At 41.1% G+C, this 24,858-nt stretch overlaps 2 protein-coding genes across 3 annotated transcripts in view; both read right to left on the minus strand.

The window, feature by feature from the left end:
- Nucleotides 1-11,883, minus strand: LOC130185865 (protein FAM83G-like). 2 transcript variants are annotated; one of them, XM_056402586.1, is made up of 6 exons: nt 11,151-11,883; nt 10,179-10,346; nt 6,281-6,405; nt 2,981-5,828; nt 2,818-2,854; nt 1,728-1,817 (listed from the first exon to the last, which is right to left on the minus strand). In XM_056402586.1, exons 1-5 carry the CDS (start codon nt 11,601-11,603, stop codon nt 2,825-2,827), a joined length of 3,624 nt encoding a protein of 1,207 aa, XP_056258561.1. In that variant the 5' UTR covers nt 11,604-11,883; the 3' UTR covers nt 1,728-1,817; nt 2,818-2,824. The 2 variants fall into 2 exon arrangements, with proteins under 2 accessions (XP_056258560.1, XP_056258561.1); XM_056402585.1 differs by lacking the exon at nt 2,818-2,854 and having other exon boundaries at nt 1-1,817; nt 11,151-11,881.
- A 3,564-nt stretch (nt 11,884-15,447) lies between these two features.
- Nucleotides 15,448-24,858, minus strand: part of grapa (GRB2 related adaptor protein a) — a 30,915-nt gene continuing 21,504 nt past the window's right edge. The window contains exon 5 of the mRNA XM_056402003.1: nt 15,448-16,837. Within this exon, the coding sequence (XP_056257978.1) occupies nt 16,652-16,837 (186 nt within the window). The 3' untranslated portion in view covers nt 15,448-16,651. The remainder of the gene's footprint in view (nt 16,838-24,858) is intronic.

Consider the following 24,858-nt stretch of genomic DNA (forward strand, 5'->3'; position numbering starts at 1 on the left):
TCAATAAGATGTTTTGCATTTAGTGCAGTTTTAGTATTCAAATTAACATCGTAAACACTTTTTGAATATACAGATGTACAGAAGAGGAAAAACTTGTTACAACACAAATTTGGGACATATGCTCCCATTCAACCCATATACACACTATATAAACAGTTTTTTTTTTTTTTTCCCAATTTGAGCTTACCTGTCATGATCGTAGCCATTTGAACATTTACTTATTTGTCCGCTCACAGAATGTAAAGTGGGGGTGGAGAACACCATGTTGGAAGAGGCAGTCTGTTACTGTCAGTAGTCTTACATATTGTTCAGTATCACACAAAGTGCGGTACGTCTGTAAATACAGCATGTGTGCACATTTTCATGTTAAGAACACTCACACAGTTTACTGTAAGCACAGATGCTGAGTTCACATTCACTGATGTAACTCCCAGTGCTGTTGGGGAAAAAAAACATTAAAAAAAACGGAGTGGTTAATTTCATACAAGAGTCCATTCAGTAGATCACAGTGCTTGATCTACATTATATGTACAGTTGAACTACAGTCGATCAAAGCAGCCTATTCAATGTGCAATATGTGACAGTCGTACATGCAAATTTGCACATGTAAATTTGGAACAAAAGCTTTACAAATAACACCGTTATTCAGTTGTTTGATAACTGAGGCCAGGTTGGTTAAAAAAAGCAACTTTTGGTAGTGTCTGAGTCGCAATCATTTCGGAGAAGCAGCTGTGATTCAACTCCAGATGTAAACGGCTTTGATAACATCAAAGGTTATGACCTCTTAAAGAACAAAGCTCAGACTTCAGCCAGTAAGGCAGCTGGATTTTCAACATAAGAAGAATTTTTGAAGGTTTGAGATGAAGGCATATGAATCTGTAAAAAATGTCTTTAGAAATGAGAAACCAAAGAGAAAAAGAAAAACCCTTATACAATTACACTTGGTTTTCGATTGGATAAGAGTGGTTTCATACTGAAAACTGCCATGTGAAATACAACTTAAAGTATGTCCTCCATCAGACGAGACAGCAGCAGGTCAATCATACAAGTCAGGGGTCATAGTTCAAAGTTCAGACCCTAGAGTGAAAAAGGTGGTGCAGAGTCTTTGTTGTGTTAACAGGACAGATGATGTGTCTTTTCTAGGGCATTTCTTTCACAGTACACATTCTGGGTCAGGTCATGGTTTTACAATGTTTTTTTTTCTTAAAGGCGAGGATAACAGAAATGATGCTGCTCTTTTTTTTTTCCAGAAGATGACCAGACTAGCCTGTGCCCTTACGTCCTTGTCCAGGAAAGCTGGTGCCGCCTCTCATGCTCGGTCCTGGCAGCTTGCTCATCTTGTCTTTCAGGTCTTTAAGGCTGTACAACCTGCTAAAGCTGAAGGTAAATGGAGCCCTTCCTGCTTCCTGTCTGTGTGCTTCCCGTACTGATACTGTCTGGTTCTGGGAATGTGAGTTTGAGTTGAGAAAGGAGGCCTGAGGTTTTGGGATAGTATGTTGATTCTGTGATTGTCCAAATCTCGCCCTGCTCTGTGCTGCTACAGGCAGTTGAGAGAAGAGGCTCTGCTGGTTGTGGTAGACCTCGCCCTGCTTCTGCCAAGTTGCAGACCGGACAGCGCCCGCTGCCATTGGAGGGGGTGGCCTGGACGGAAGTCTCAGAGGAGATGAGGTATTATCTAAGACTTGGAAACTGTTGTGGAGCACCTTGTTTTCTGCTTGGTTCGGCTGTCGGCTTGCCCAGGCACGAGCCCCCAATGGCTGGCTGGCTGAGAGGGGTTGAGGGAGTCTGGGTGGTCGGAAAGGAGAGGACTCCCCAGACTTGGAAAGAGTATACAAAAACAAGGGAGAAGAGCAGAGAAGAGAAGTATACAGAGGCATCAATGCATTTGACTTGCGTTAATTATACACTTCAACAAACACCATATCACTGTAGTGTGCTTGTGATTTACTGTATCTATACTACAGTGTAAAATTTGACCGCTCACAAATGCATTGCAGAGTGAAATAAAAGCTTTGTTGCAAATGGAAAAGAAAGGTTCATGGGGGCAAATGATGAAAAACTACACACCTCTGTTAATATTACATGACTGACCTGAGTTAAAACATGCCACCTCAACACCTCAGACTTGAACAGACTATTGTTAGATGAAAAGTGTAGACTCAGGCAAACAGTGAGTGACTTGGACGTTGGACTATAAATCTTTTACAGATTCATTAATATTGCACCAGTGTGAGCATGTGTGCGATTTCATTAAAAGTATGTCACTTTAATTCACACACAGTCACCTTCTTCAATAATGAACAAATGTCGTGTGTTTCAATGTTAGTGATGCTCAGCTGGTGCATACTCAGAAGACCTAGACACACAGACAGGACAGAAATGCTTAGCTTGTACAGTGCACCTCATAGACAGACAGACAGACAGACAGACAGGTAGATAGGTAGCTTTGTGCAGTCACCGGAAAACAGTGAGCTTGACTATGTCTGAAGGTGACAAAATCCCACTACCAGCAAGTTAGTGTAAAAAACAATAAATTGGTTATGCATCAGCTGGGAGTTGTCATGCAAACAGCAATGGAACAGGAAGTTATTACTCAGACTTAAAAATAGCCTGGTACAACTCATCTGTACAGATAAAATTAACATTTTAATTTTCACAGCCAACAAGATAAAAACTTTTACAGATGTGACACCTGATTGACACCTGAATGACCTTTTACTTTTTAAAAACTTTTTTAATTAAATATTGTTGTAAATATGTTGCCTACACCATGCCCTCTGAAAAAGGGGATAAACTGTGAACTGTGCTTACACTTACCCTTAACTTATGTCACTGGTGTACGCTGAACAGAATACTGCAAAGTGTTTAAAAAATTAACAATTACAAATGATTGCGGTTAGATTGCCCCGTGTGTTGGGTTTCGAAGAGGAGAATTATTTTGAATACAAGGATGAGGACATCTGCCGTCTCACTGTCATACCTTCTGTCCCTCCGTCTGTGTAGTTGACTGGGGCCTGTCTCTCCTCTCCACGCTGCTGGGTTTTGGTGCCACTTTGTCCACCACCTTGTCTTTGTCCACTTTCTCAGTCTTCTCTGGCTTAAGATCACCAGTAGACAGTCGCTTTGCATCTGTTGCATTATTGGTGGATTCTCCTCCGTTGATCAGTCTCTCTGCTGCTGATTGTTTTAGCACCTGCTTTCTTTTAGGGGCTTGGGCCTCCTTGTCTTTTCCCACCACCTCTGTTGATTCTTTAGCCTGTTTAAGATGCTCTGCTGTTCTCTGAGCCTCATCGCAGCCTCTCGTCTCCGTCCCCTCGGAATCTCTCTCTGCCAAACTCAGTTTCTTCCCACTGTCATCCCCTTCTCTCCCATTTTCTTCATTTGTGACTTCCTTATCCTCCCCCATTTTCAATTTCTCAAGTATAGAAGAAGAACTAGAGACTCTTGAAGGCCCAGACAAACTCTGTGTTTCACCGCTAGAGGCCTTCCTGTCTGTAGTGCCTGACATAGAAGCACAAGTGCTATTATTTATGCATGCAGGACTAGTGGTAGCGGTGGTAATGGTTGTAGCATTTGTGGTATTTGTGTGTGTGAAGCTATCATGATCCACTGTCGTCCCATGGTTGCAAAAAGTTGGGTTATGGGAAGGAGTGTCGCTACATTCATAATACTCCTCCGAGGTGGTGGAAAGAGTGGAGTCATCCCTCGATGAGATATACCCGTCGCTAACGTCGGGTGTAGGAGTTCGAAAATCTGGAGTGCATGACCGTGGGTCCGGCGTGTGCGTTCGTGTGTCTGGGGTGGGCGTGCGTGGGAGAAATCCGTCTGGGGTTGGAGTGCGTGCCAGAGCAGCGAGTGGCCGCGATTCTCGCTCAGGGGTCGGCGAACGCAGGTCTGGCACGTGTGTGTCGTAGACATGTAAGCGCAGGGGTCTTTCAGGTGTGTGTGAGCTTGCTCGTGCTTTGGGGGTCTGCTGGGATTCTTGAGAGGTGACAATGATGTGTGTGTTGTTTTTTGCCATATTTGGCTTGCTGTTTATGTGGTGTGCTGATGTGTGTGAGTTGGTTGTGGCAGAAACAGAAGTGTGTGTTGAAGCTTTTAAAGAGTCCACAGTTTCCGACACTAAATCAACTGGATTCGATTCACAATCTGACATCCCCTGAGGTTCATGAGCTCCGGCATGGTATGTCTTGTGTTGTATCACATTCTCACTTTTTTCACTTGGCACACTAGCAAACTCAGAGCCTATAAGGGTTTTTTCTGAGGCCTTGGTGTCACTCTGTACTGTGGCTACACTGTCTGTCTCAGTCTTTGAGGTTATTTTGCAGTCTGCTGACGTCAAACTCTTGGGCTCAACTTCTTTTGGAATTATTTCTTGAATATTCACACTATCTGCCTTTGCTGCATCAGTAATCAAAAGATCTGATTGGGCTTGTGGTTTGGTTCCAGTGGCTGATTGCACTGCTGCTCTGTCATCATGCAGTCCAACTGTTTCCTCATGTTTTATCTCTTGGGAAGTCACATTCTGCTTTTGCTGCGGAGCTTCTTCGGGATTTTCTGTGTTCTCACTGTCTTTTTGAGCTCCTCTTTTGCTTCCACTGTTGTTCTGCCGTTGTGGGACAGTCTCTGGGTCTTTTACTGGTGGTGTCTGCGCAGCATTCGCTAAATCAGCCTTACTGTGGACCACTAGTGGCCCCGTGCTGGCCAGGCTCTCAGGTCTCCTAACAACACTGATCTCTGGCAGCTTCTGGCCGTTGCTGGTGCCGTCATCTTTGATAACCAGCTTGACAGTACGAGGTTTAGGGATGGGAGGAGTTGAAGTCAAAGAAGAGGATGTGCAGGACGGAGGCACAGAAGTGGAAATGTTAGCTGTCCTTGAGTTCACTGTGGGAATGTGGGGGTGTGAAGGCCTCCCAGTGTTGGGAGTGGAAGTCTTGCTGTTGGATTGAGAGGGTGTGTGTGCGCTGAGGTGAGGTGTAATGTTGTGACCTGCATCTTGGTCGGTGGGTGTGTCTTTCTCTGGTTCAGATTTTTGCCCAGACGCCGATAATTTCAGTTCTGGTGCCTCTCCTTTATTTTTGATGTCATCTGGCTTTGTGCCGAGTTGTGTTGGCTGAACGCTGTCTACCACAGATTCTTCAGCCTTTGTTTTATCTTGTGTTGGCTGGAGTTTATTCATCTCCTCATGTTTAGCAGCAAGCTGTCTGGGCTTGGCGACCTCTGGCAGGGTTTCCTTAGACCTGCTGAATGGACTGCTAAACCTGATCGCTTGGCTTGTTTCAAACATCTCAGATCGCTGCAAATGGACCTGCGTTGGTCTGTTGGCATCCCGAATGTTAATAAACCCGATTACGTCACTTGGGGGGTCAGGCTCTGGCCAGGTAGGCAGGTACGGGATCAAGCTTGCCTTCTCTAAATTGGTAAGTCCAGGATGGAGGGGAGGAGCCTCCTGTGTACTGTCTTTACTAAACTTCCTCCGCCTTGTCTTCTTGGTTTCTGGGACCTCTGGGCTCTTGGAGTTGACTGAATTTTGGGGCTCTTTGGAGCTGTTGTTGCCAGCAGAAGTAATCAGGCTGGGGTTGCCTGCAGCAACCAGGGCATATTTGGGGTTGTATAGTTTTCTAGCAATAGCAGCAGAAGGAGGGGCAACAGCGGCTGGCTGTGGGAGGGGCTCCGGCTCAGGTTCAGGCTCTGTGGCGACCTGCCGGAGGTCAACAGAGCTCGATGTTGCGAAAAGCAAGCGAAACAGTCGATCGAAAGCATCCACTGCCTGGCCTGTAACCACGGTGATGAGGTTTCTGTCCAGCCTTGAGGACATCCAGGTGAAACTACACAAAACACAGCAAATACAAAGTAAGACTACACCAAGACATCACAAAACAAATGCCACCTTAATGAAAATATACTGAGGCCAAATAAACTATAAACATGGGGAACTATGTGTATTTGATGTGGATGTTTACAGCTTTAAATCAACCTGAAGTACAGAGCCAAAACTAAGTGTTTCACTGGCCAGTTAAGGAGAGACTGCATTGTACATGCATTTATTTCTCTTGTACACTGGATACACTTGCAACCAGTTTATCTAGTTTGTAGGGAATGCTACAGAATATTAATAGACACAGTGCATTCTTTATTCATATCTGTCTACCCCATGTTCATAGAACCAAAGACAGGTGGAGCACACAGAGATAATCTGTTTCTTTCGGTCAGCTTGCCTCTTTCTCACACCCTCACACATAAACACATGCACATGCACACACACATAAAGTACACTGACCTGTATGACCCAGACACAGTTTTGTCTCCATCAATGAACATAAATCTGTGCCCCAGTTTCCCTTTGACCTTGGTGCATGACCGAGTGAAGAACTCTGCTCCGTCTGTGCAGCGGACACGAAGGTGCTGTAATATACACACATAGACAAAGGGTATAATTAATCTGTGACCTGTGTAATGTAAGTGGTTACTTCATCAACATTGTGGCATTCTAGTTTTTAATTCAAGAGGGAAATTAACTGAGAATTACAATCACAACAAATACTCATAACATCAAGCATACAAAGATGAAAACAAATATTATTTTTATGATTTTATGAGTTGATCTTATCTTACACCTTGAACATTTATTGACAATTGAATAAAAGGTTGCAATAATTCAATTTACTTGTGGCTGCTCCTCCATAAGACTAGTGATAACATACTCACAATAACAGGTTGGGTAGACAGATACCACTTAGGACAGAACTATGCGTATAAACTTAGGGTACATCTATCTGCATTAAATTTAAATTAGTTTAAACTTTTTAATATAATCCCTACAGCCATACAGAGGTAGTAGCAACAGTAATTTTTCACTTGCCGCCCTTAATTTAAGCAAATTGCCTCACATTTTCAAACTGCTGAACAATTACAAATACCAGATCCAGTGTAAGTACTGTGGTTAAATCTTGCACAACCAACATGTTAAATGCCATGAATTCTGAATCTTAATCCCTATCTTGTCATCATTCTCGTAGATTTTCTTGACCAACTTTTTTGGTCTTTGTTGGAACTTGCACAGCAGGCAGAGTGTAAAAATATACTTATCTCATGCTTCCGCTAGGAATAAACTCTGGTGTCCCACAGGGGTCAGTTCTTAGTCCACTTACGCTTTCAGCATTTGAATACAAAGAAAACTGAACTGTTGACGAATGTAGGTTGCTTTTTGAGAATATTTACATAGACCTTAATGGCCCAATGCCACAATCACAAAGTTAAGAATTTAGACATAATATTTGATCGTGTATCCTCTGTTGTTTGAATGTTGTTTTAGGATATTTGCTCACCAAGCCTTTGTACTGCTGTATGGCTGTAAAGCAATATAAGTGATATATCAGTAATATCAGAGAGTGGCTGTGCTAACATTCATGATAATAACTGGGTGGTACAGTGTATAGTGTTGTAGTCATAAAAAACATTAACAACATATCAGATAAGATATTACACATGAAAGGTAGCTCCAGATAAAAACTTTTTCAAGTCGTTTTGTCATTTCTTTGTTACTTCCTGTATGTCTTATGGACAACCCAGAAGTAAGTGTGGAAGACAATATATGTTAATAATAAATCTCAAGAATATAAAAGCTACATCCCAGTTCAGCAACTGGCTCCTCCAACATCCCTCGATGGAATATGTCATTATGGGCCAAAAATATTCATATTCTTATTCAAAGGCTCTTCCACTTGCATCAGAAATATGCAGCTATCTATTCATAATTTAATTTCTGGTGGACATGACGAGTGTATCCATTGTGGCGCTCAGTATCACATAATCCATTGCTTGTCCACAATTGTTAAATTAAACTTGGAAGTAAACTGGAAATGTCATGATCAAATTGTGTTACAAAGTATTTGGTTCATGTTTATCATTGTCACTGGTACTTACATCAGCCCTGCAATGTATGAATAGAATAAAAACCAGGACTAAACTCCACTATTTATTCTCATTAAAATATCTGAGTATGTTGGCAGTCACAGGCTGGCCATTACCCTGGTATACTGTTTGCCAATGGACAAGCTGTTTTTCAACCATTTGAGGTATCTTTTTCTAGTGATAAACAATAAGATTTTTACTTACTGATTTGCCCTGGGGCCACCTGAACACACCACTATTTTTGATTGTTTTAAGTTTAGACTTAGACTATCTAATTTGGGGAGGAGCACAGGTTCAGCCTGGCCTTTAGTTCCTTTGAAAGATGCCACTTCATGTGCTAGGTCTCTCTGAGAGGACAGACCCTGAACTGATGCAGCCAAAACATGATAAAACCAGTTGTCTTGATGCAGTAGATAGTTCCTGGTATGGAATCTTTTAAGAAACACTTGTTTTTCTCCCTCCTTCACGCTCACCCTTGAGTGTCTCCTTCCCTCAGTACATTCCTTTGGCTAACTGATTAGATAAAATCAGCAAATTGCATTTCTGCGTGCGTGTGCATTCAGTTACAAGATGTGGATGATGAACACTTAAGCTGTCATACAAAGAATTTCATGTGAAAATACACCCAGTGAATGAGCTTTCGTCACAAAGTATACTCTAACGTCAACATCTCAACCAACTGAGGCAATGTGGATTTTGTGAAAATACTTAACCTCAGCTCTAAGTCCACATCTGTCAGGTTGAAGGGTCATTGTAACATAGGTGTAACATATTCAGAAACCTCCACAGACAACTGAAGAGTAAGAAGAATCTAGCACCTCTTTGCCGACATCAACTCCTCCAATCCTATCCATCCACTCTTCCTCTTCTTCCTTTTGTATGTGTGTGTGTGTCAATGGGTCGGTCACCACACGTATGCAGGTTTGCGCACACACCCCCGTGGAAATAACCTGTGCTGCTATATGTATATCTATTACCATCTCTTAAGATCTACTACATATGGCTTTTTGCATCTTCAGTGCCTCACTTCTGCCTGACAAATACTGATGTAAAGCAGTGTATACTCAACAGTAAACAGCACTTTGAACATAATTAGTCAAGCACCCTGGGAGCCTCTAATGTATGTAGGATTTTCTCCCTAGAGGAAGGAGGACAAGCACTGAAGCAAAGCAAGCATTTAAAAAGCCCGACTTACACCTACTAAACACTGTGAGATACTAACCATAATACCATTAAACATATCACCTGCTGTTCTTGGGAAATAATGACACTTCACCAGAGATGTTTGTATTGGCTGACTTGAGTTAAAACAATTATGTCTGGTGGCTTGGCAGCTTGATGAAAATATTAATGTCAATTAATGTAATCCATTTCACCGGAAATAATGTTGTATTTTCACATGTCCCAACATGACCAAATTCTGTTTAATATATTATGGGTTTTTCCTGATAACTGGCCAATTATGGAGTAGAACACTCGAGATAGACACAACGAGACAAAAGACTCATCTATTGTACTGTGACAGCTGGTAGGGTTTGCTTGTTGTTGTTGTTTGAACCCTTTTGTGTGTGTCTGTGTGTGTGTGTGTGTGTGTGTGTGTGTGTGTGTGTGTGTGTGTGTGAGAAGGAGAGAGAGAGAGAGAGAGAGGCATAGATAAGTGAAAGCACATGCCATCTGCATGTGCTTTCACTTTTGCGTCAATTGCATATCTTTCTTTCACAAGATAATTTGTACTTATTGTGATCTGCGTCAGTAGTTTACAGATGTATTTCAGTCTCAAGCTGACATGATCGTTTCTGTTTAGCACAAAAACTTTTAACTCACATTTAATCTCCCTATGTTTCCAAACACCTGGGAATTCCCCCCGATGGCCAAAGGTCAAATATTTGCTCTCCATCAGTGAATATTTACTCTACTATAAAGGAACAAAAACAAATTTAACCTTAAGGAAATGATTATTAACTTTTTTTTCCAACAGCTCACTATTTAGGTTAACATGACCTATTGTTTCCCAGGTGGAACCTACAAATGGTGATATTGGTTGGTCAGTCTGACTAACAGTGTGGTCAACAGCAAACTGATGTGGTCCCTTGTACAAAGGAAGCATAAGAATCTAATTGGAAAATTATTGTATAATTTACTGACCATATACTGACTCAAAGATGAGGGTTTTTATTTTTGACTTGTTTTAGCTTAGACTTGTTACTAAATGCTTAACATCAACTCGCTATGCAAAAATGATTGAGGGGGTGATGCTGGCTCACCTTAAGGTGTCCGGGGTGCATGTTGGCCCTCTGACACATGGACAGGAAATGAGGTAGCGTTGTGCGTTCCAACAGGATGTAGACAGAAACCCTCCTCTTGAAACCCGCATCTAGCAAATCTCTGAAGATGTCAACATCAGTGAAGACATCCATCACCACTGCTATCACCTGGAGACACAAAATATAGTTCATTCACATGGGAAATACAGATATAGATGCACACAAATATGCTAATTAATGAATACATGAACAGACAGCCACTACAGCTCTGAAGTCAACATGACTATATTTGTACATGCAAACATACAGTGTTGACTCTCTTTCGGCAAAATAAATAAGGTTTAAGTTGTTCCACAGGTTTGAGTAAGATATGATCGCACAAGTTTTTCTGTGCCAAAGAAAACTCAGACAATAATTAAGGGCAGTTATGAGTGCTTCTCCAGCTCTCCTCTTGTATGACCCATACATCTTTTTTCTGTCAGAAGCTCTCTAGGAAAAAAAAGCCCACAGGATGTTTCAGTGAAATAACATATGCCACTGATAAAAGCTGCTCTGAAATAAAACATGTCATAAACTTGTGCCTTAAGATGAATCAGCTGCATGAACACACACAGGCACACACTCATGCACATGCACCCTGGCAGTAATGCTCATGCAAATATCCAGCATAATGCTCCCATGTTGCTGGGACAGTTACAGTGTATGGTGCTTCCAGTCCCTGATAACACAAGTTGCACTTTACTCTTGATTGTCTTATTTGGTCTGCAGGCTGTACTATGACCTCATACTGAGAGCCAATAGCCAAGAGCAAATAAGGCAAAACTACCTCAACTGATTTGACTGAAGCCTACTTATAAACACTCATTAGTTTTGTGCGTTTAAATGCTTATGCGGAAAGTGCAGAGAGTAAAATGTAGGATGTAGCCTAGCAAACTGACCGGGCATTGCTTAAGTACCAGAAGCCCAACATACCTTATGCGCCTGCGCAATCATTTTTCTAACAATCTCTTTGATGTGTGCCTGACCATCCATCGGTGGCTGAGTGTAAACGGTAGTGCGCGTTACCCCCCGGTAAGCATCGCAGTCCGGCCAGCCCAGGTCCATCTGGGGTATAGATGTGTCCGATAGTTCGGGCCAGTAATGCAGTGACAGTGGGGGCTCGTCATCCTCTGCATTCCCAGGGAAGAGCTCCGAACCCGGGTCATAAGGTTCCAACGCCTTGGCAAGAGTGTCCAGCTCCGGGTCTGAGAGGAAACCCCGTAGGCCGCGGTCATGCAGGCACTTGAGGAACGCCTCGCGACCATCCTGGAGGAGAGCCTCCAGTGCGAGCCGCTGGTCTTCGCAGTAGAGAAACTCCGGTTTGGACTCGTGCGTTCGCGGATTCACATGGTTATCGTCAAGGCACTGTATCTGGGACAGAGCCATGTTTGCAGCCCAAAACACTGAACAAGAAACAACACCAAAACTTTAAAAATCCACCAAATCTCACGAGACGATTCTCCTCCTAAACTTCTCCAGACTTTGGGTGACGAAAGCTGCAGAAGTTTGCCTCGAGACTCTGGTGCACAGTACTTAATGTAGTCCCCTGCTGAGGTCAACCTTCAAATTCCTGTGACCGGCCATGGTGCATTAACACTCAGCCACTGTCATCCCGTCGAACGGCCGGGGAGAGAGAGAGATAATGTGAGTTTGAGTGACAACACGCCGGCGGAACCGCCCGACAGGTGTGACCTGACAGACAAAACACACCCACCCACATATATACAGAAACATGCACACCTTTGTCACGTGACCTGTAGGGCTTTCCAACAGCTCCTCTCTGTGTTTGTATGTGTGTGCTCAGGAGTGAGACCTAGAGACAGAAGTATACTTGCTTTTTCTAGTTTGACCAGAGAAACGATTTGAAGCCACCCCTCGCTTTTCTAAACCTCATTAAATAATTAGCCTGTCAGTTCCCCATACACATGAAACATCATCTGATAACCATCAGTCGATCTTGCGTTATAACCTGGTGCTGTTTTACCTGTTCTGGCATGTGTCTTAACCGCCCTGCCAGGATGGGAGAGCCCTGGCCTGTGTTTTGAAAAGAAAAAATTAAGCCTATAATTACTTTAAACAAAAGCAAACATAAGATGGAGAGATCAGGATGAGATTAATGTCTAAAAACATTAACTGTAATGAATACACTGTTCAGTTTTTGAAAAAAAATCACAAGAGAGTTCAGCATTTTGTGTCTTGAACCACATTCACCTACCCAGGTGATCATGACTCTGAACATCAAAACAATAGTTTTAATACTGGTTTGATGTTCTTAGTAGTAATTATTGAGGATCATGTCATGTATCTCATATTACGTAAGAGCTCCAACTAAATATCCTTCCCTGGTAATACTAATAAGTTAATCACAGTTAAATGTATGTATCACTGAACAGTGTAAGCCAAAGAAACAAATCTCAAACACATAGCCACTAGGCTGACATGTTTGGAAAACTTTAAATTACTTCACAGTTAACTTGATTATCAGTAGATAACAGTCACATGAGGCAGCCTGGTTTGATCTCTGAAGTCGTGTGTGATGTAATGACATGTCGTTAGCTACTCTACGAGACGGTGGGAGAAAAAGCGATTACATTGATGCCTGAAGGTTGACATATGCAGTATGGATGCACAGTAGCGTGGTGCTCACTGTGAGGTATTCATTAGTCAATATGTCTACATGAACATAAATTATTCATTTGCTGTGATTGCTCAGCATGTGTTGTAGCCCACAGGCTAACAGGAAAAAGAAAAACAGGAACGTGGTTAAATGTTTGTCACACTGACGAAGTAACAGAACATAATACTTCAAACTGATTTTGTTGGCAGGGAAAGTTACAGATTTTATGTTTTCACACTGATAAGGCATATTAAAATGAAAGGATAGGTTCACCCAGTTTTAACCAAATAATTACATGGCAATTCTCAGTTTTGTGTGAAGAAACACCTTCTTATTTAGGTTGGCACGAGGAACTTGGGCAGATGTTTTTATACAGTCTATTATTCAGTCTAAAAGCACCATTGTGAGTAACAGGCTTAACTGCCATAAAAGTTGAAACCTGCACCACTTTTGCTGCAACACAATGCAGCATCATCTGCCAATGAAATACTCGCAAGTGCGCATTCCCAGTAGATTAGAATGCATTGGATAAGCCTTCCAAACTCATGGATAGATTTCTCAAACTGAACTCCTAGATTGTTTTTCATAACACTCTCTCTGGTACCTAAAGCAACATTTTTTTTTTTTAACATACTTAAAAAGTGCCTGCTTACAGAGATTCATTTACGATGTATTACCACCTCTCAAGTGATGTGACACCACCTCTGCAGACCTGCAGGCTATAGTGGCTGGACTGTGGAGGATGGTGGAAAGTGATAGTGCTTGGCTTTGGCTTCTTGAGGGCAGCATTACCCTTAAATATTTCCAATTTTGACTCCGTCTGGCTGTGACTGCACATCACATGTTTTGTAACTCTCTGAACCTCAAGCTGGTATCTTGCTGCCTCGTCCACTGGCCATCTCACCTTTTGATCTGTTTACTTGCTGATTGCCAGCATGTGACTAATTATATAATGAACTCTTCTTCTGGTTTAAAGAGTGTTTGACCGGTTTGCAGGTCAGTTGTGGTTATTGCTCCTTCCACTGTCAGGAGTTAAACAGCCAGCGGCTATCAGTCAGTCAGACTGGTTCAACAGTTTTGTTGTATTTGCTTCTAACGCCTGTGAATATCACTGATGTCACAGCGCACACACCTTCCCCTGCCGCTTGCTCTTTTACTGTCACTCTCATTCATACAGTTGACACATTGCTTCCTCACCTTGCCTTTCCATCTTTCATCAGTATTCTGTTTCCTCGTTGTCTCGTCTCTCTCTTCTCCACATTTTTTTTTATTCTCCATCCTGTCTCATTTGGCTGCTGTCTCACCACTCGACTTCAGTTTTCCTCCCGTTTGTCTCTGTCTACTTCACTTCCCTGCTCTCATCGGTTACTTTGAACTGAGAGATTTGCTTTGCAACAGTGTGTCGGCGACGTTTAGTATCCTTATGCTGTCTCACATTTCTAGTGTATGACACAAACATGCCATCATAAATGTGTCAGTCTGTCTCACACACACATACCACAGCCCTTTATCTACAGCGCACAAACTTCAAAGTGACTCTGCAGTTTAAAAAAAAAAAGAACAGAAAACGGCACTACTATTTCTGGTTACACCTTTAACTCTTTCCTCCTCTTCTCCTCTGCTGGATGCCCGTTGGGTATTGACTAACTGTCATTGACAAGCCAGAGGTGACTCTGTCAAGAGGAATGAAAAAAGTGGGTTATTAGAAAAAAACTAAACAAGCTGAGACAAAAGAAAGAAAAGAAGTGATTCATAAGAGAGGAATTATAGGATGTAACCCTGTTTCCTGCTTTATTTCAAAGATTTCATCCTAGTGAGAGACGTAGCATTTCTCACATAGCACCAGTCAGCTGTCAGAGCACACTGTGCTACATCCTTAATGACATACAGTACATTGAGTGTGTGTGTGTGTGTGTGTGTGTTTCATCAGTTGAAGTGCTACTCAGTCTCAGACATATAAACGCACTCAGACCTTATTATGTTGACAACAAGAATTAAATGACAATGGGATTTTCCCTGGCATCTACAGTTTATCATGGGATACTTAAATTTAGTATTTCCTTTCACACACTAATTATAATTTCATTACCATTTACGTCATCAGTCAAACTCTTATTATCATTATTGTATGTATACAGTGGTTCCCAACCTGCGGTCCACGTAGGTATTCCAAGTGGGCCAACAAATCATTTGCAAAAAAGTACAGTTTTGGTGAAAGGATGTAAGTATTAAAAAAGTATAAATAGTGTTTTTAAATGTTTTAAAACAAAATGGTCTTTAAAAACATTAAAATGTTTTTCTCTGTGTCAAATATCATGGCAAATGCCAAGTAATCGCAGTATACACTTGAAATTAAGTGGCATTTTGTGCATGAAATTGCATCCTGTGACATTAAATGGTTGGCATGGCATAAAGTGTGTCACAAAGCTTACGGCAAACTGCATCAACAAAGAGGAACAGTGATCACAATTTAAAAGTGCAGGAATATGGTGGACATACTGTATAGGTGGCTACAGAATTATAGCAATATGTCATGGTATTTTGTGTGCCATACTTGTTTTTATTAGATTTCAATACACAGAAATGATTGAACAATAGTGCCCAAACTTCAAGTTCAAAGAGGTATATGTATCACTTTATTTAAATGATTTGTCATTACAGGTTAAGGAAGACCGGTCCTAGTTCTCACTGTCGATCAGATAAGATGTGGTTCTTAAAATATTTGTTGCAACAGAAACAAAGGCTTTATACAATGTTTCATCTTACTTGTAATATATGTATTCTATGATTACACATGAATAAGAATAAATACATAGGAACAAACAAATGATCCATAAATTTTGTTGAGCGTATTACATTTTAAGCTATGTACTGTAATATAAAACAAGGTGGCCTCTGGGCAGTGTGCATTTTCACTGGTCACTGTAACACAGCAACCTCCTTTACTGGTCCACAGAGCACAGGGTTGTGCACAAACACACACACACACACACACACACACACACACACAGACACACGCATATATATACACACACACAAACATCCATTCCCATTGTCACATACTAAACATACACATAAAGTTTGCAGATATACATGTGTTCAGACGCACATTTTACACACAAATCCCTCCACACTCACTCCAAACTACACCAGCCCAGCGAGAGAGAGGAATCTGCTGTGTCAGTATCCACTGAGTGTCTGGCCCAAATATTCACAACACAATGACTCTGTGTCTCTCTGCTCAGCTCACCGGATCTCCTCGTGGGAACGGCTGCAAAATACTGGAGCAAATCCTGACTCATCTGCATCGGAGAAAAAACCCTGCCCTTCCTCTACAAGCTCCCATGGGCCACACACTCTTCATTTTTTTTCAACAGGTTAGTGTGTGTATGTCTGTGTGTGTGCTCTTATTTAGCCTGCACCAGTGCTGATAAGCTGTAATAAGTAATTGTGCCCAGGGGTATGTGTGTGTGTAAGTTAGTCTGTGTGTATAATGTGTGAGTTCTCCACAGTGTTCAGGTCCATATCTGTATTTTTTTTTTTTTTTTTTTTACTTGATTAAAGTGAGGTGGAGTTGTGGAATCAGGTGGAAGCAGTTGATGAGCCTGTAGCAGCTGATTGGGCGAGGCTTATGATTGACATGTGATGTCACAGGGAAAATGGGAGGAGTCAGTAACATATGAGCAGTTCAGCGGCAGCTCGTCAGTCATCTGCTCCAGAAATTAATGGGCAAGTGCAGAGCAGGGGAGCAGTGCGAGGGGTGGGGTCAAGACGGCCTGCTGAAGGACCTGGCTCTGTGTTTGATTGACACGTCAGGTCACTGGCAGTGGTAAATAGGCTGGACATACTCCGGTGGGAAGTAGCCCACGTGCCCATGGCAGCGGCCCCTCCAGCGCAGTGAATCGGAGCAGTCAATGAGTTCGATGACGTCACCACGCAGGAAACGTAGCTGGGAAGGGTGGTGAGGGTTGCAGTCAAAGAGAGCGTGTGCATGATGGGGACGCTGTGGAAGAGAGGAAGTAAAATAGGGGGCGAGGGGGTGGGGAGGGAACAAAAGAGAAGAGAAAAGTTAATAACTCAAATTCTGGAAGTAGATCTCTATACACTAGTCTATACACTATACACTAGTTTTCATCATTAGCAGCGAGTCAGCCATTCCCATTCTCCCAACGCTGTATCAGAGCTCTGTTAAATTACATAGTAACGCAAATCCAACATTTCCTGCTGCTTTTTCACATTAAAAGCTTTCAACTAGCTAAACACTGTGATGCAGTCACAAGAAATGGAAATGTGTTTGTCCTTGAGGTTACTGATGATTGCAGTCATTCATAAAAATCGTTCACAATACAAGACTTCATAGTTTACAGCCTTTCGGTTTAAAATATTGACAGGATGTACACCTCCAACCGCAAATTTATTCTGACATTTTGTCGTACGTAAATCTGCTCATGTCATGTGCATCACAACATCACATGGTGGTTGCCCGTGACATGATGGAAAAGGTCCAACTATTGAACAACATCTTTCAACATAGTTTGCTTGGCTGTACTTTACAGATGCATGCTTTGCATTTCTGACAAAGTAGCTAATTAAACAAACAAACAAGCAATTATGGTTTTCTGTGTCAAAGTATACATTTTGTAATTTTTTCCTCCATCTCTTACTCATCTGACTCATCCTTATTATGATTTTTAAGTCTTGAGAGTTTTGAGTTTCTCTTCAAAGAGAAAAATACTTCTCTACTCTAGAATTAACAAAACACATCTTTAACTTTACTTAAGCAATATTTAATATTTTATTTACTAAAATACCTATACTTATTTGACTGTAATACTCTTAAACATAATACGTAGTTGTTCACAGATACAGATCTTTCAACATGGATTAAAAATAAGAATTCCAAGTCTTTCAAAAGCCCTCTATCTTGAATTGCTAGGTCTTCTGTTGGTTTGGAAAATTCCCCTTTGAGTGAAAAATTCATGGTAGTCGATACAGTTGTTTGCAAGCTCCTGAAATGTTTGAGAGGTTTTCTCTCATGATACAGCCGCTGAATTTTTAAATGGAGTGTTTCGTGGGAGCATTGCTATTTTTTTTGCTTCTATGGCTGCATTACAACGAAACAAAAAATATTTTTAAACCACCACATGGAGTAAGAATTCCCAGGTACGTGCTCCGAAGAGCTCAGGTCTGATTTTGTGTGGTTGCAAAAGCAGCATGTGTATTCAAGTTTCTTTAAAGAACAAATATATTTTATTTATCATTTTCATTCACATAATCTAATAATCTAGTGTGAGAGTCTCTGACCAAGACAGCAGCAGCAGACAAAATATAGACATGAGACTATATACGAATACTCAGTGATGACCAGTAATATTTTCTGCCGAGTTATAAACATCATGGCTGCTGCGTCCGTGTGGTTGGTGAACAAGGTCTGCACACACTGCCAACTGAACAGGTTTGAAAGATTGACATGACCAGGTGACAGCTAGGTTATATACCGTATAGTTCTGATAGAAGATGACAGATTTCATGCAGATGAGAGAAATGGCCTCTTTGGATTCATCGTTTTAATATTTTAATAATGTACGGACGGACAACCCAAAAACATAACGCCTCCGGCCCTGGCTGTCGCCGGCGCAGAGGCATAAAAACACAAAGAAACGTGTGTTTGAATACGTGACATACTGACACACGGACAAGACAGTGAGAGGCAGACAGAGGTGATGAGGTGGACAGGTAGACATTTCTCTATCTCTGTCTCTACTTCCACTCCTACCTGGCAACAGAAGTTTATATTGTTTAAACATGGCAAATCCCAATAAGGGAAGGTATTTTAGATTGCAGCTGCACTTTAATAAGGTGTGTATTTCCTCAAAACCTCACCATGTGCAACTTCATGAAACATGAAAATCACGCCACACAGCTCCTGTCCTCATAAACATTGTTCATTATTGACTACACTTGGGCTTCATCAGAGCACAGCTTTAAACAGAATAAATAACAAAATGGTAATCTACAGAAAAAGATAAGAAACAAAAGCAGAAATGGAGTAAGACACAGACAAGAAGACAGAGTCCAGAATGATGTGTGTGAGTGCGTGATAAGATTACACATCTACACACAAGCACCTACTAAAAACAACTCTGTTTAAACTGCAAGGCAAGGTGAGCTGCTTTCAATTCAGCCAGCAGACGATGTGCTTTCACCGTCTCACTGTGTTTTTCTTTGAGATGACAAAAAGTAGTGTTTTTCTTCTCCCCTGATAGTCGGCCCCCTCTGATCTCCGTTGACTGGAGAAGTAAAAGCAGTTTAAGAGTAGCAGAATAAAAGCAGCTATTTTAAGGAGAGTACCTTGAACTTAACTAACCTCTTAGCTGTCAGTTGCACTCGCACAGAGAAACGTGGATGTGATATGAACAGGGAGGGAACAGAGAGATTGGAGAGAATGCCTTATGTGTGTGATGGGTATCTGTGTGTTGTAATTCTTCATTTCTGTGGAGTGCTTTGTTTTAGACCAAGGTCCAGGGTAATGGCATCCAGGCAGAGGCAGACACACGCACGCACGCACACACACACACACTCACACACACTCACACACACACACACACACACAGACAAACAAATACATTCACAAAGTCCACGGCAGGATTAGGATCAAGAGACAGAGACACAATCTATCAGTCCCACAAATCTATAAAATCCTCATGGTGTTATCCTTTATTGTTCCAGTGTTCTAGTCTAGACTTCTAGCTTGTGGGTGCATGTGCGTACGCCGCACAAGTGTTTGGGTGTGGGAGAGAGCAAGTGTGTGCAGGCCTCTGTGCAGTCAGGTGTGAGTTTGTATGTGCAACCTGTGACTTTTGTGTATGTGTGGTTGTATGTGTGAAACAGCACAGGAAAAACCCATTCATTCATTATTTCTGTGCCCGCTTGTGAGGAGCAGCGGTTTGGAAGGAGAAATATGGTCGCTCTATATCAGCTGCACTCGGCCGCCCTGTGATCAGTGTCCTCTCCAGCGCCAGCTCCAACCCAGAGAGTGAGCCGACAGCAGAACAAATTACTCCATAACATCAATGGACTACAGCTTTGTACTAGATTTGTCTCTGTGCGCGCACACACAAACACACACACACACACACACAACACACACACACAGACAAACAAATACATTCACAAAGTCCACGGCAGGATTAGGATCAAGAGACAGAGACACAATCTATCAGTCCCACAAATCTATAAAATCCTCATGGTGTTATCCTTTATTGTTCCAGTGTTCTAGTCTAGACTTCTAGCTTGTGGGTGCATGTGCGTACGCCGCACAAGTGTTTGGGTGTGGGAGAGAGCAAGTGTGTGCAGGCCTCTGTGCAGTCAGGTGTGAGTTTGTATGTGCAACCTGTGACTTTTGTGTATGTGTGGTTGTATGTGTGAAACAGCACAGGAAAAACCCATTCATTCATTATTTCTGTGCCCGCTTGTGAGGAGCAGCGGTTTGGAAGGAGAAATATGGTCGCTCTATATCAGCTGCACTCGGCCGCCCTGTGATCAGTGTCCTCTCCAGCGCCAGCTCCAACCCAGAGAGTGAGCCGACAGCAGAACAAATTACTCCATAACATCAATGGACTACAGCTTTGTACTAGATTTGTCTCTGTGCGCGCACACACAAACACACACACACACACACACACACACACACACACACACACACACACACACACACACACACACACACACGCACACAGGGCTTTTAAATCAGAAAAAAACCTGCCTCTGACACTCCTTGTGTTTCCACTTGAAAATGACAAGGTGTCAAAAAGAGGGCAAAGTTTTGCATGAACAAGCTTTGTGTTTGAAGAGTAAGCTTAGAGACACAAGGATATAGGGGATATGCTGGTGGGAGAATTGGAAAAAAAAAAAAAAAAGACTAAGAATTATTTCCATTCCTGCCACAGTGAGATAACAAATGATCTAGGGCCATGTAATGAGCTGATGTGGAATTACTTTGGAAAAGACTAACCACACAATGGGAGGGACAACACAAAAAGCACTGGAACATGATTCATAGATTAACCCAGTCCTCGACAGACTCTGTGTCTGCGATGTGGTGGTGTCAGAAACGGTGAGAAAGACGAGTCGAACAGGGAGTAATCAGCCGAAGACAGCGTTTCCATGAATCATTTACAGTATGTGGGTTGAAGTTAAAATGACTGTTCATTCAATTAATTATCTAAAGGTCTAAAGGGAGCAATGAAAGGAGTAGTTTTTCTTTGTGTTATTGTGCTTTTAGAGTCACAGCTTAAAGCTTGCAATGCTATGTTGGTAACTGAAGAGCTGAGTATCTACTATTAATATTTAATATTCTTACTATATATATTTGACAGAGAGCATACACAATGAGAACATAAAGGCATGGAAGAAAACTGCTGAATGAACTGGTAGAATATTAGGTTTAGTATCATGTACAAGGACAGAAAAAAGGTTTACTGCGAATACCAATGGAGTTGTTTTGTTTTCTCTCTGACATCACCATTTCTGTAAGTGGCCCCTTGATAAAGCCTTAGTTGTAAGGGTGTGTGGAGACATACTGAGTGAAATAGGTGCAGCGGGCATTGGAGCGTTTTTGATGCTGAAGGCCAGGACGCAGCCACACAGATACAAAGACCAGCTGATGGCCACTTTTAAAAAAGGGCCAGTTGCGATCTAAACTAAATTTAATGTTTTGACTGTGTTTTCATCTGCGGACCTTGCTACAGCACAACAAGGATCACTGAATTGTTGGATTACAGATGACTTTACAGATAAGATGAATGCAGAAAAGTTAAGATAGAGTTTATATGATCTTGTCTCCCCGTTCGACTAAAGCTGAAGATCAAAATCAAGTAATTCATAAATAAAGAATTAAAACGATTCTTTTGTGGAATTAAATTCAGGGACTTTTTCAACATTTGAAATGATTGGATTCTGAGATGAGTCCAAAATACTGTCTAAATTCCTCACACAAGATTTAGATCTTCAGGAAAAAACGTATATTAAATAATCAGTATAACCTCACCAATGTAAGACAGGTTAGACAGTTGGTTGCATTTACAAAATTGTCAATGCGTGCATAATTTTATGGCTAAATCACTGTCAATTTGTATCTTAAAAATATATCATAGAAAATATAATTGACCCCTTAAGACTCTAATTAAAATAGTAATACGTAGTACAGTAAACAAGAACACAGACATAAAGCTATTACTAAGCTGCTGTGATCTGATGTGGAAAGACAGATTAAGACTAAGGCCACAAAGCTATGTATGTAAACACAGCACCTTCAACACGCCACCCTCAGCTATGGGGCATGTGTGACCTTATCTCCAGGTCATGATGAAGAAACATGGTGACCTACAGTTCAAGAAAAGTCACAGCCAGTGTGCTAATGTTGGGATGATACAAATTACTATTTATGACCAACAAAAAGTAACTCAGATTTGAATAATTGTTTAGTTTTGCAATCAATCTCTGCAATGGCGCTTTGCTTGCAGTGGTCAGTAAGGTAGAAATAAAGCACATACCTTGAGAAAATTAAGAGAAGATTGTATCAAAGATAACTGTTACAAATATAATGTAGCTTTGTAGCTATACAAGATTATCTATGGGGCTTTATGGGTAAAAGTATTTAAACGTATTCACGCATCTTTTTCCAAGTATTTCTGGGTTTGTTCATTTTAGTTTTATCCCAGTTTCAGTGTTTTCCGCCTTTAGGGTACACAATACATGTATGTAAACTTAGCCCACCTAGCACGCAACGCTTATCAGATCTAAACATTAGTACAGAACAACAAGGTGACCTATGACCACATCATTCAGACCTGAGGCAGAATAATACAGAATAAGTACTGTTTACTGTCACGAGGAACCTTAAATAATCATGTTAATGATGTTAAAGCATTACGTCTGACCTGGAGCAGATCATACAGTATGATATAAAAGTAGTTTTGTTCTCTATCTGGAAACAATCTGGGATTTATCACATCATGGGATACTGAAAAAAACATAAAATATCATGAATGGGAATAAAATGTAATAACATTAAATAACAAGAAGCTTATTGTATTATTCAATCTAAAGCCACAATCTGAGCTCTTACGCTGAACAGCAGTGCTGTGATTATTTTGTGTAACTCATTTGTTGGGAGTCTGATAAGATTTGCCTTTAGAAGTCTTTAATGGATTCATCATTCTAAGACTTGTTAGAGTGTTGAATGCTGTTAATTGAGCAGTAACAGCCTGAAGAATGAAGATGAAATAATTACACAATTAATCAGTCAACAGAAATTAATTAATTAAGCCTATGTGATAATTAGTTTGTTGTTTCATTCATTTTTCAAGTAAAACTGCCAAAAATCTTTTTTTATATATTACTGTAGATTGAATACTGATGGTCAGATATAAAAACCAGATGCCACATTGGGATTTGGGAGATTACAATGGACTTTTTCACTGTTTTCTCACAGTTTACAGATACAACTATTAACCAAATCACTGAGGAAATAATCTGTAGATTGATGAATAAGGAATATAATCATTAGTTGCAGTCCTAATAAAGATATGATAAAGGTTTGTGAATAGACAGTGATTGATCAAATCATTGGAACAGCTCCATTTTACTATATTATCCAAAAAAACATCTAAAGAGTCAGTAAGAGATGACTGTTAGTAACTGTTCATTCACTTAGAATTCAGAGCCAGTTGACTAACTGGTTCCGTCATCGCAGTAAAATGTAATAGAGAGAATAAATGGAGTATAAGATAGCAATAAAATTAACAAGCATGAACATCCTCTGAAAGTCTTCAATCCATTTTACAATAGCAATAATTACCCATAAAACAAGAAAATAATGCAGCATCTGTCTAAGTTCTTTACCCACTGTTCATATTTCATACAGATGTTATCAAACAGACAGTGTTACTTTGCTTGAGTTTGTCAGTCATGGCCGACCATAGATCCAGTGGATAGCTTTAATGGTCACAGAATGATAGCTTTGAATTAGCAATTTGAGCAGACGAGAGTTCAGTTATTGTTATTATTTTATTGTTTTGCTACAGATTTATTAGCACAAGGTTAAAGGTCACGACACCAGCAACTCAGCTGAGAACAGACAATGGCCAGTGTCGGTGGCAGAGCTACATAAATTACTTTTTAACAAAAGATTCTCAAAAAGACCCAGTGTTGTTTCCCTGTGTTAGCTGCTCACATTAAACAGATTTAGAACGTGACAGTATGTAGGTCATACAGTTTATCACACTCTCATGGGATGGCCGCCATTATCTTTCATTTAACTACCTTCATAATGCCCGAAAGCTAAATTCCTCACATGCACCTGCTCCAGCTGCATTTACTCCCTAGTGATTTAGAACATGCATGAAACTGCAGGGCTGCAGACTGCGACCATTTAGTCGCATCTTGAGACCATTTTCAGACAGACCTACTAAATTTTATAACACAGTGTGTGTATGTGTGTGTGTGCGCGTGTGTGAGATAGAGAGTGATTAGAGTGGAGAGAAAACGCGAGGGATAAGTCGGGATGTGAACAATTCTTTGCAAGATATCAGCTACCCCATGTCGGTTTGTAAGTACTCTCACTCTTGCTCGGCCCTTTGGTGGCAATGAAACAAACTATCTATTCATTTTTCAAAAGAAAAGATCACTCAGACCCTCCTGTGCCCGTACAGTCCCAAGAATGTGATGAGGACAATTCAGACGAGGAATCAGCATGAAAAACGGCGGAGCCCTTCTCTTTCCGACAGAAAATGGATTGCACAGTTTACATTGCAAAGAAAGGAAAACCAGGTATTCTATGTACTTCTCTCGCTGTGGCCCAACATTTGCAGGGAAAACTAAGTCTGCCAACTTGACTGCAAACTTTAAAAATTTAAATTCAGTCTATTTACTACCAAAGCATTCATAAGTCACACAGTTAAGATGGAAAAAATACAGATATGTCACGTTGCATGTCGATTTCAGTGGTGCTCCTAAATTTTT

Source organism: Seriola aureovittata, chromosome 17, assembly GCF_021018895.1.
Source record: "Seriola aureovittata isolate HTS-2021-v1 ecotype China chromosome 17, ASM2101889v1, whole genome shotgun sequence".
NCBI lineage: Eukaryota > Metazoa > Chordata > Actinopteri > Carangiformes > Carangidae > Seriola > Seriola aureovittata.

Coding starts and splice junctions, on each gene's coding strand:
- LOC130185865 (XM_056402585.1), bottom strand. CDS start 11,603: ATGGCTCTGTCCCAGATACAGTGCCTTGACGATAACCATGTGAATCCG. Junction 6,406..10,178: donor TGCACCCCGGACACCTTAAG/GTGAGCCAGCAT, acceptor TGTATATTACAG/CACCTTCGTGTCCGCTGCAC. Junction 1,818..2,980: donor CACAGACGGAGGGACAGAAG/GTATGACAGTGA, acceptor ACTCTTTCCAAG/TCTGGGGAGTCCTCTCCTTT.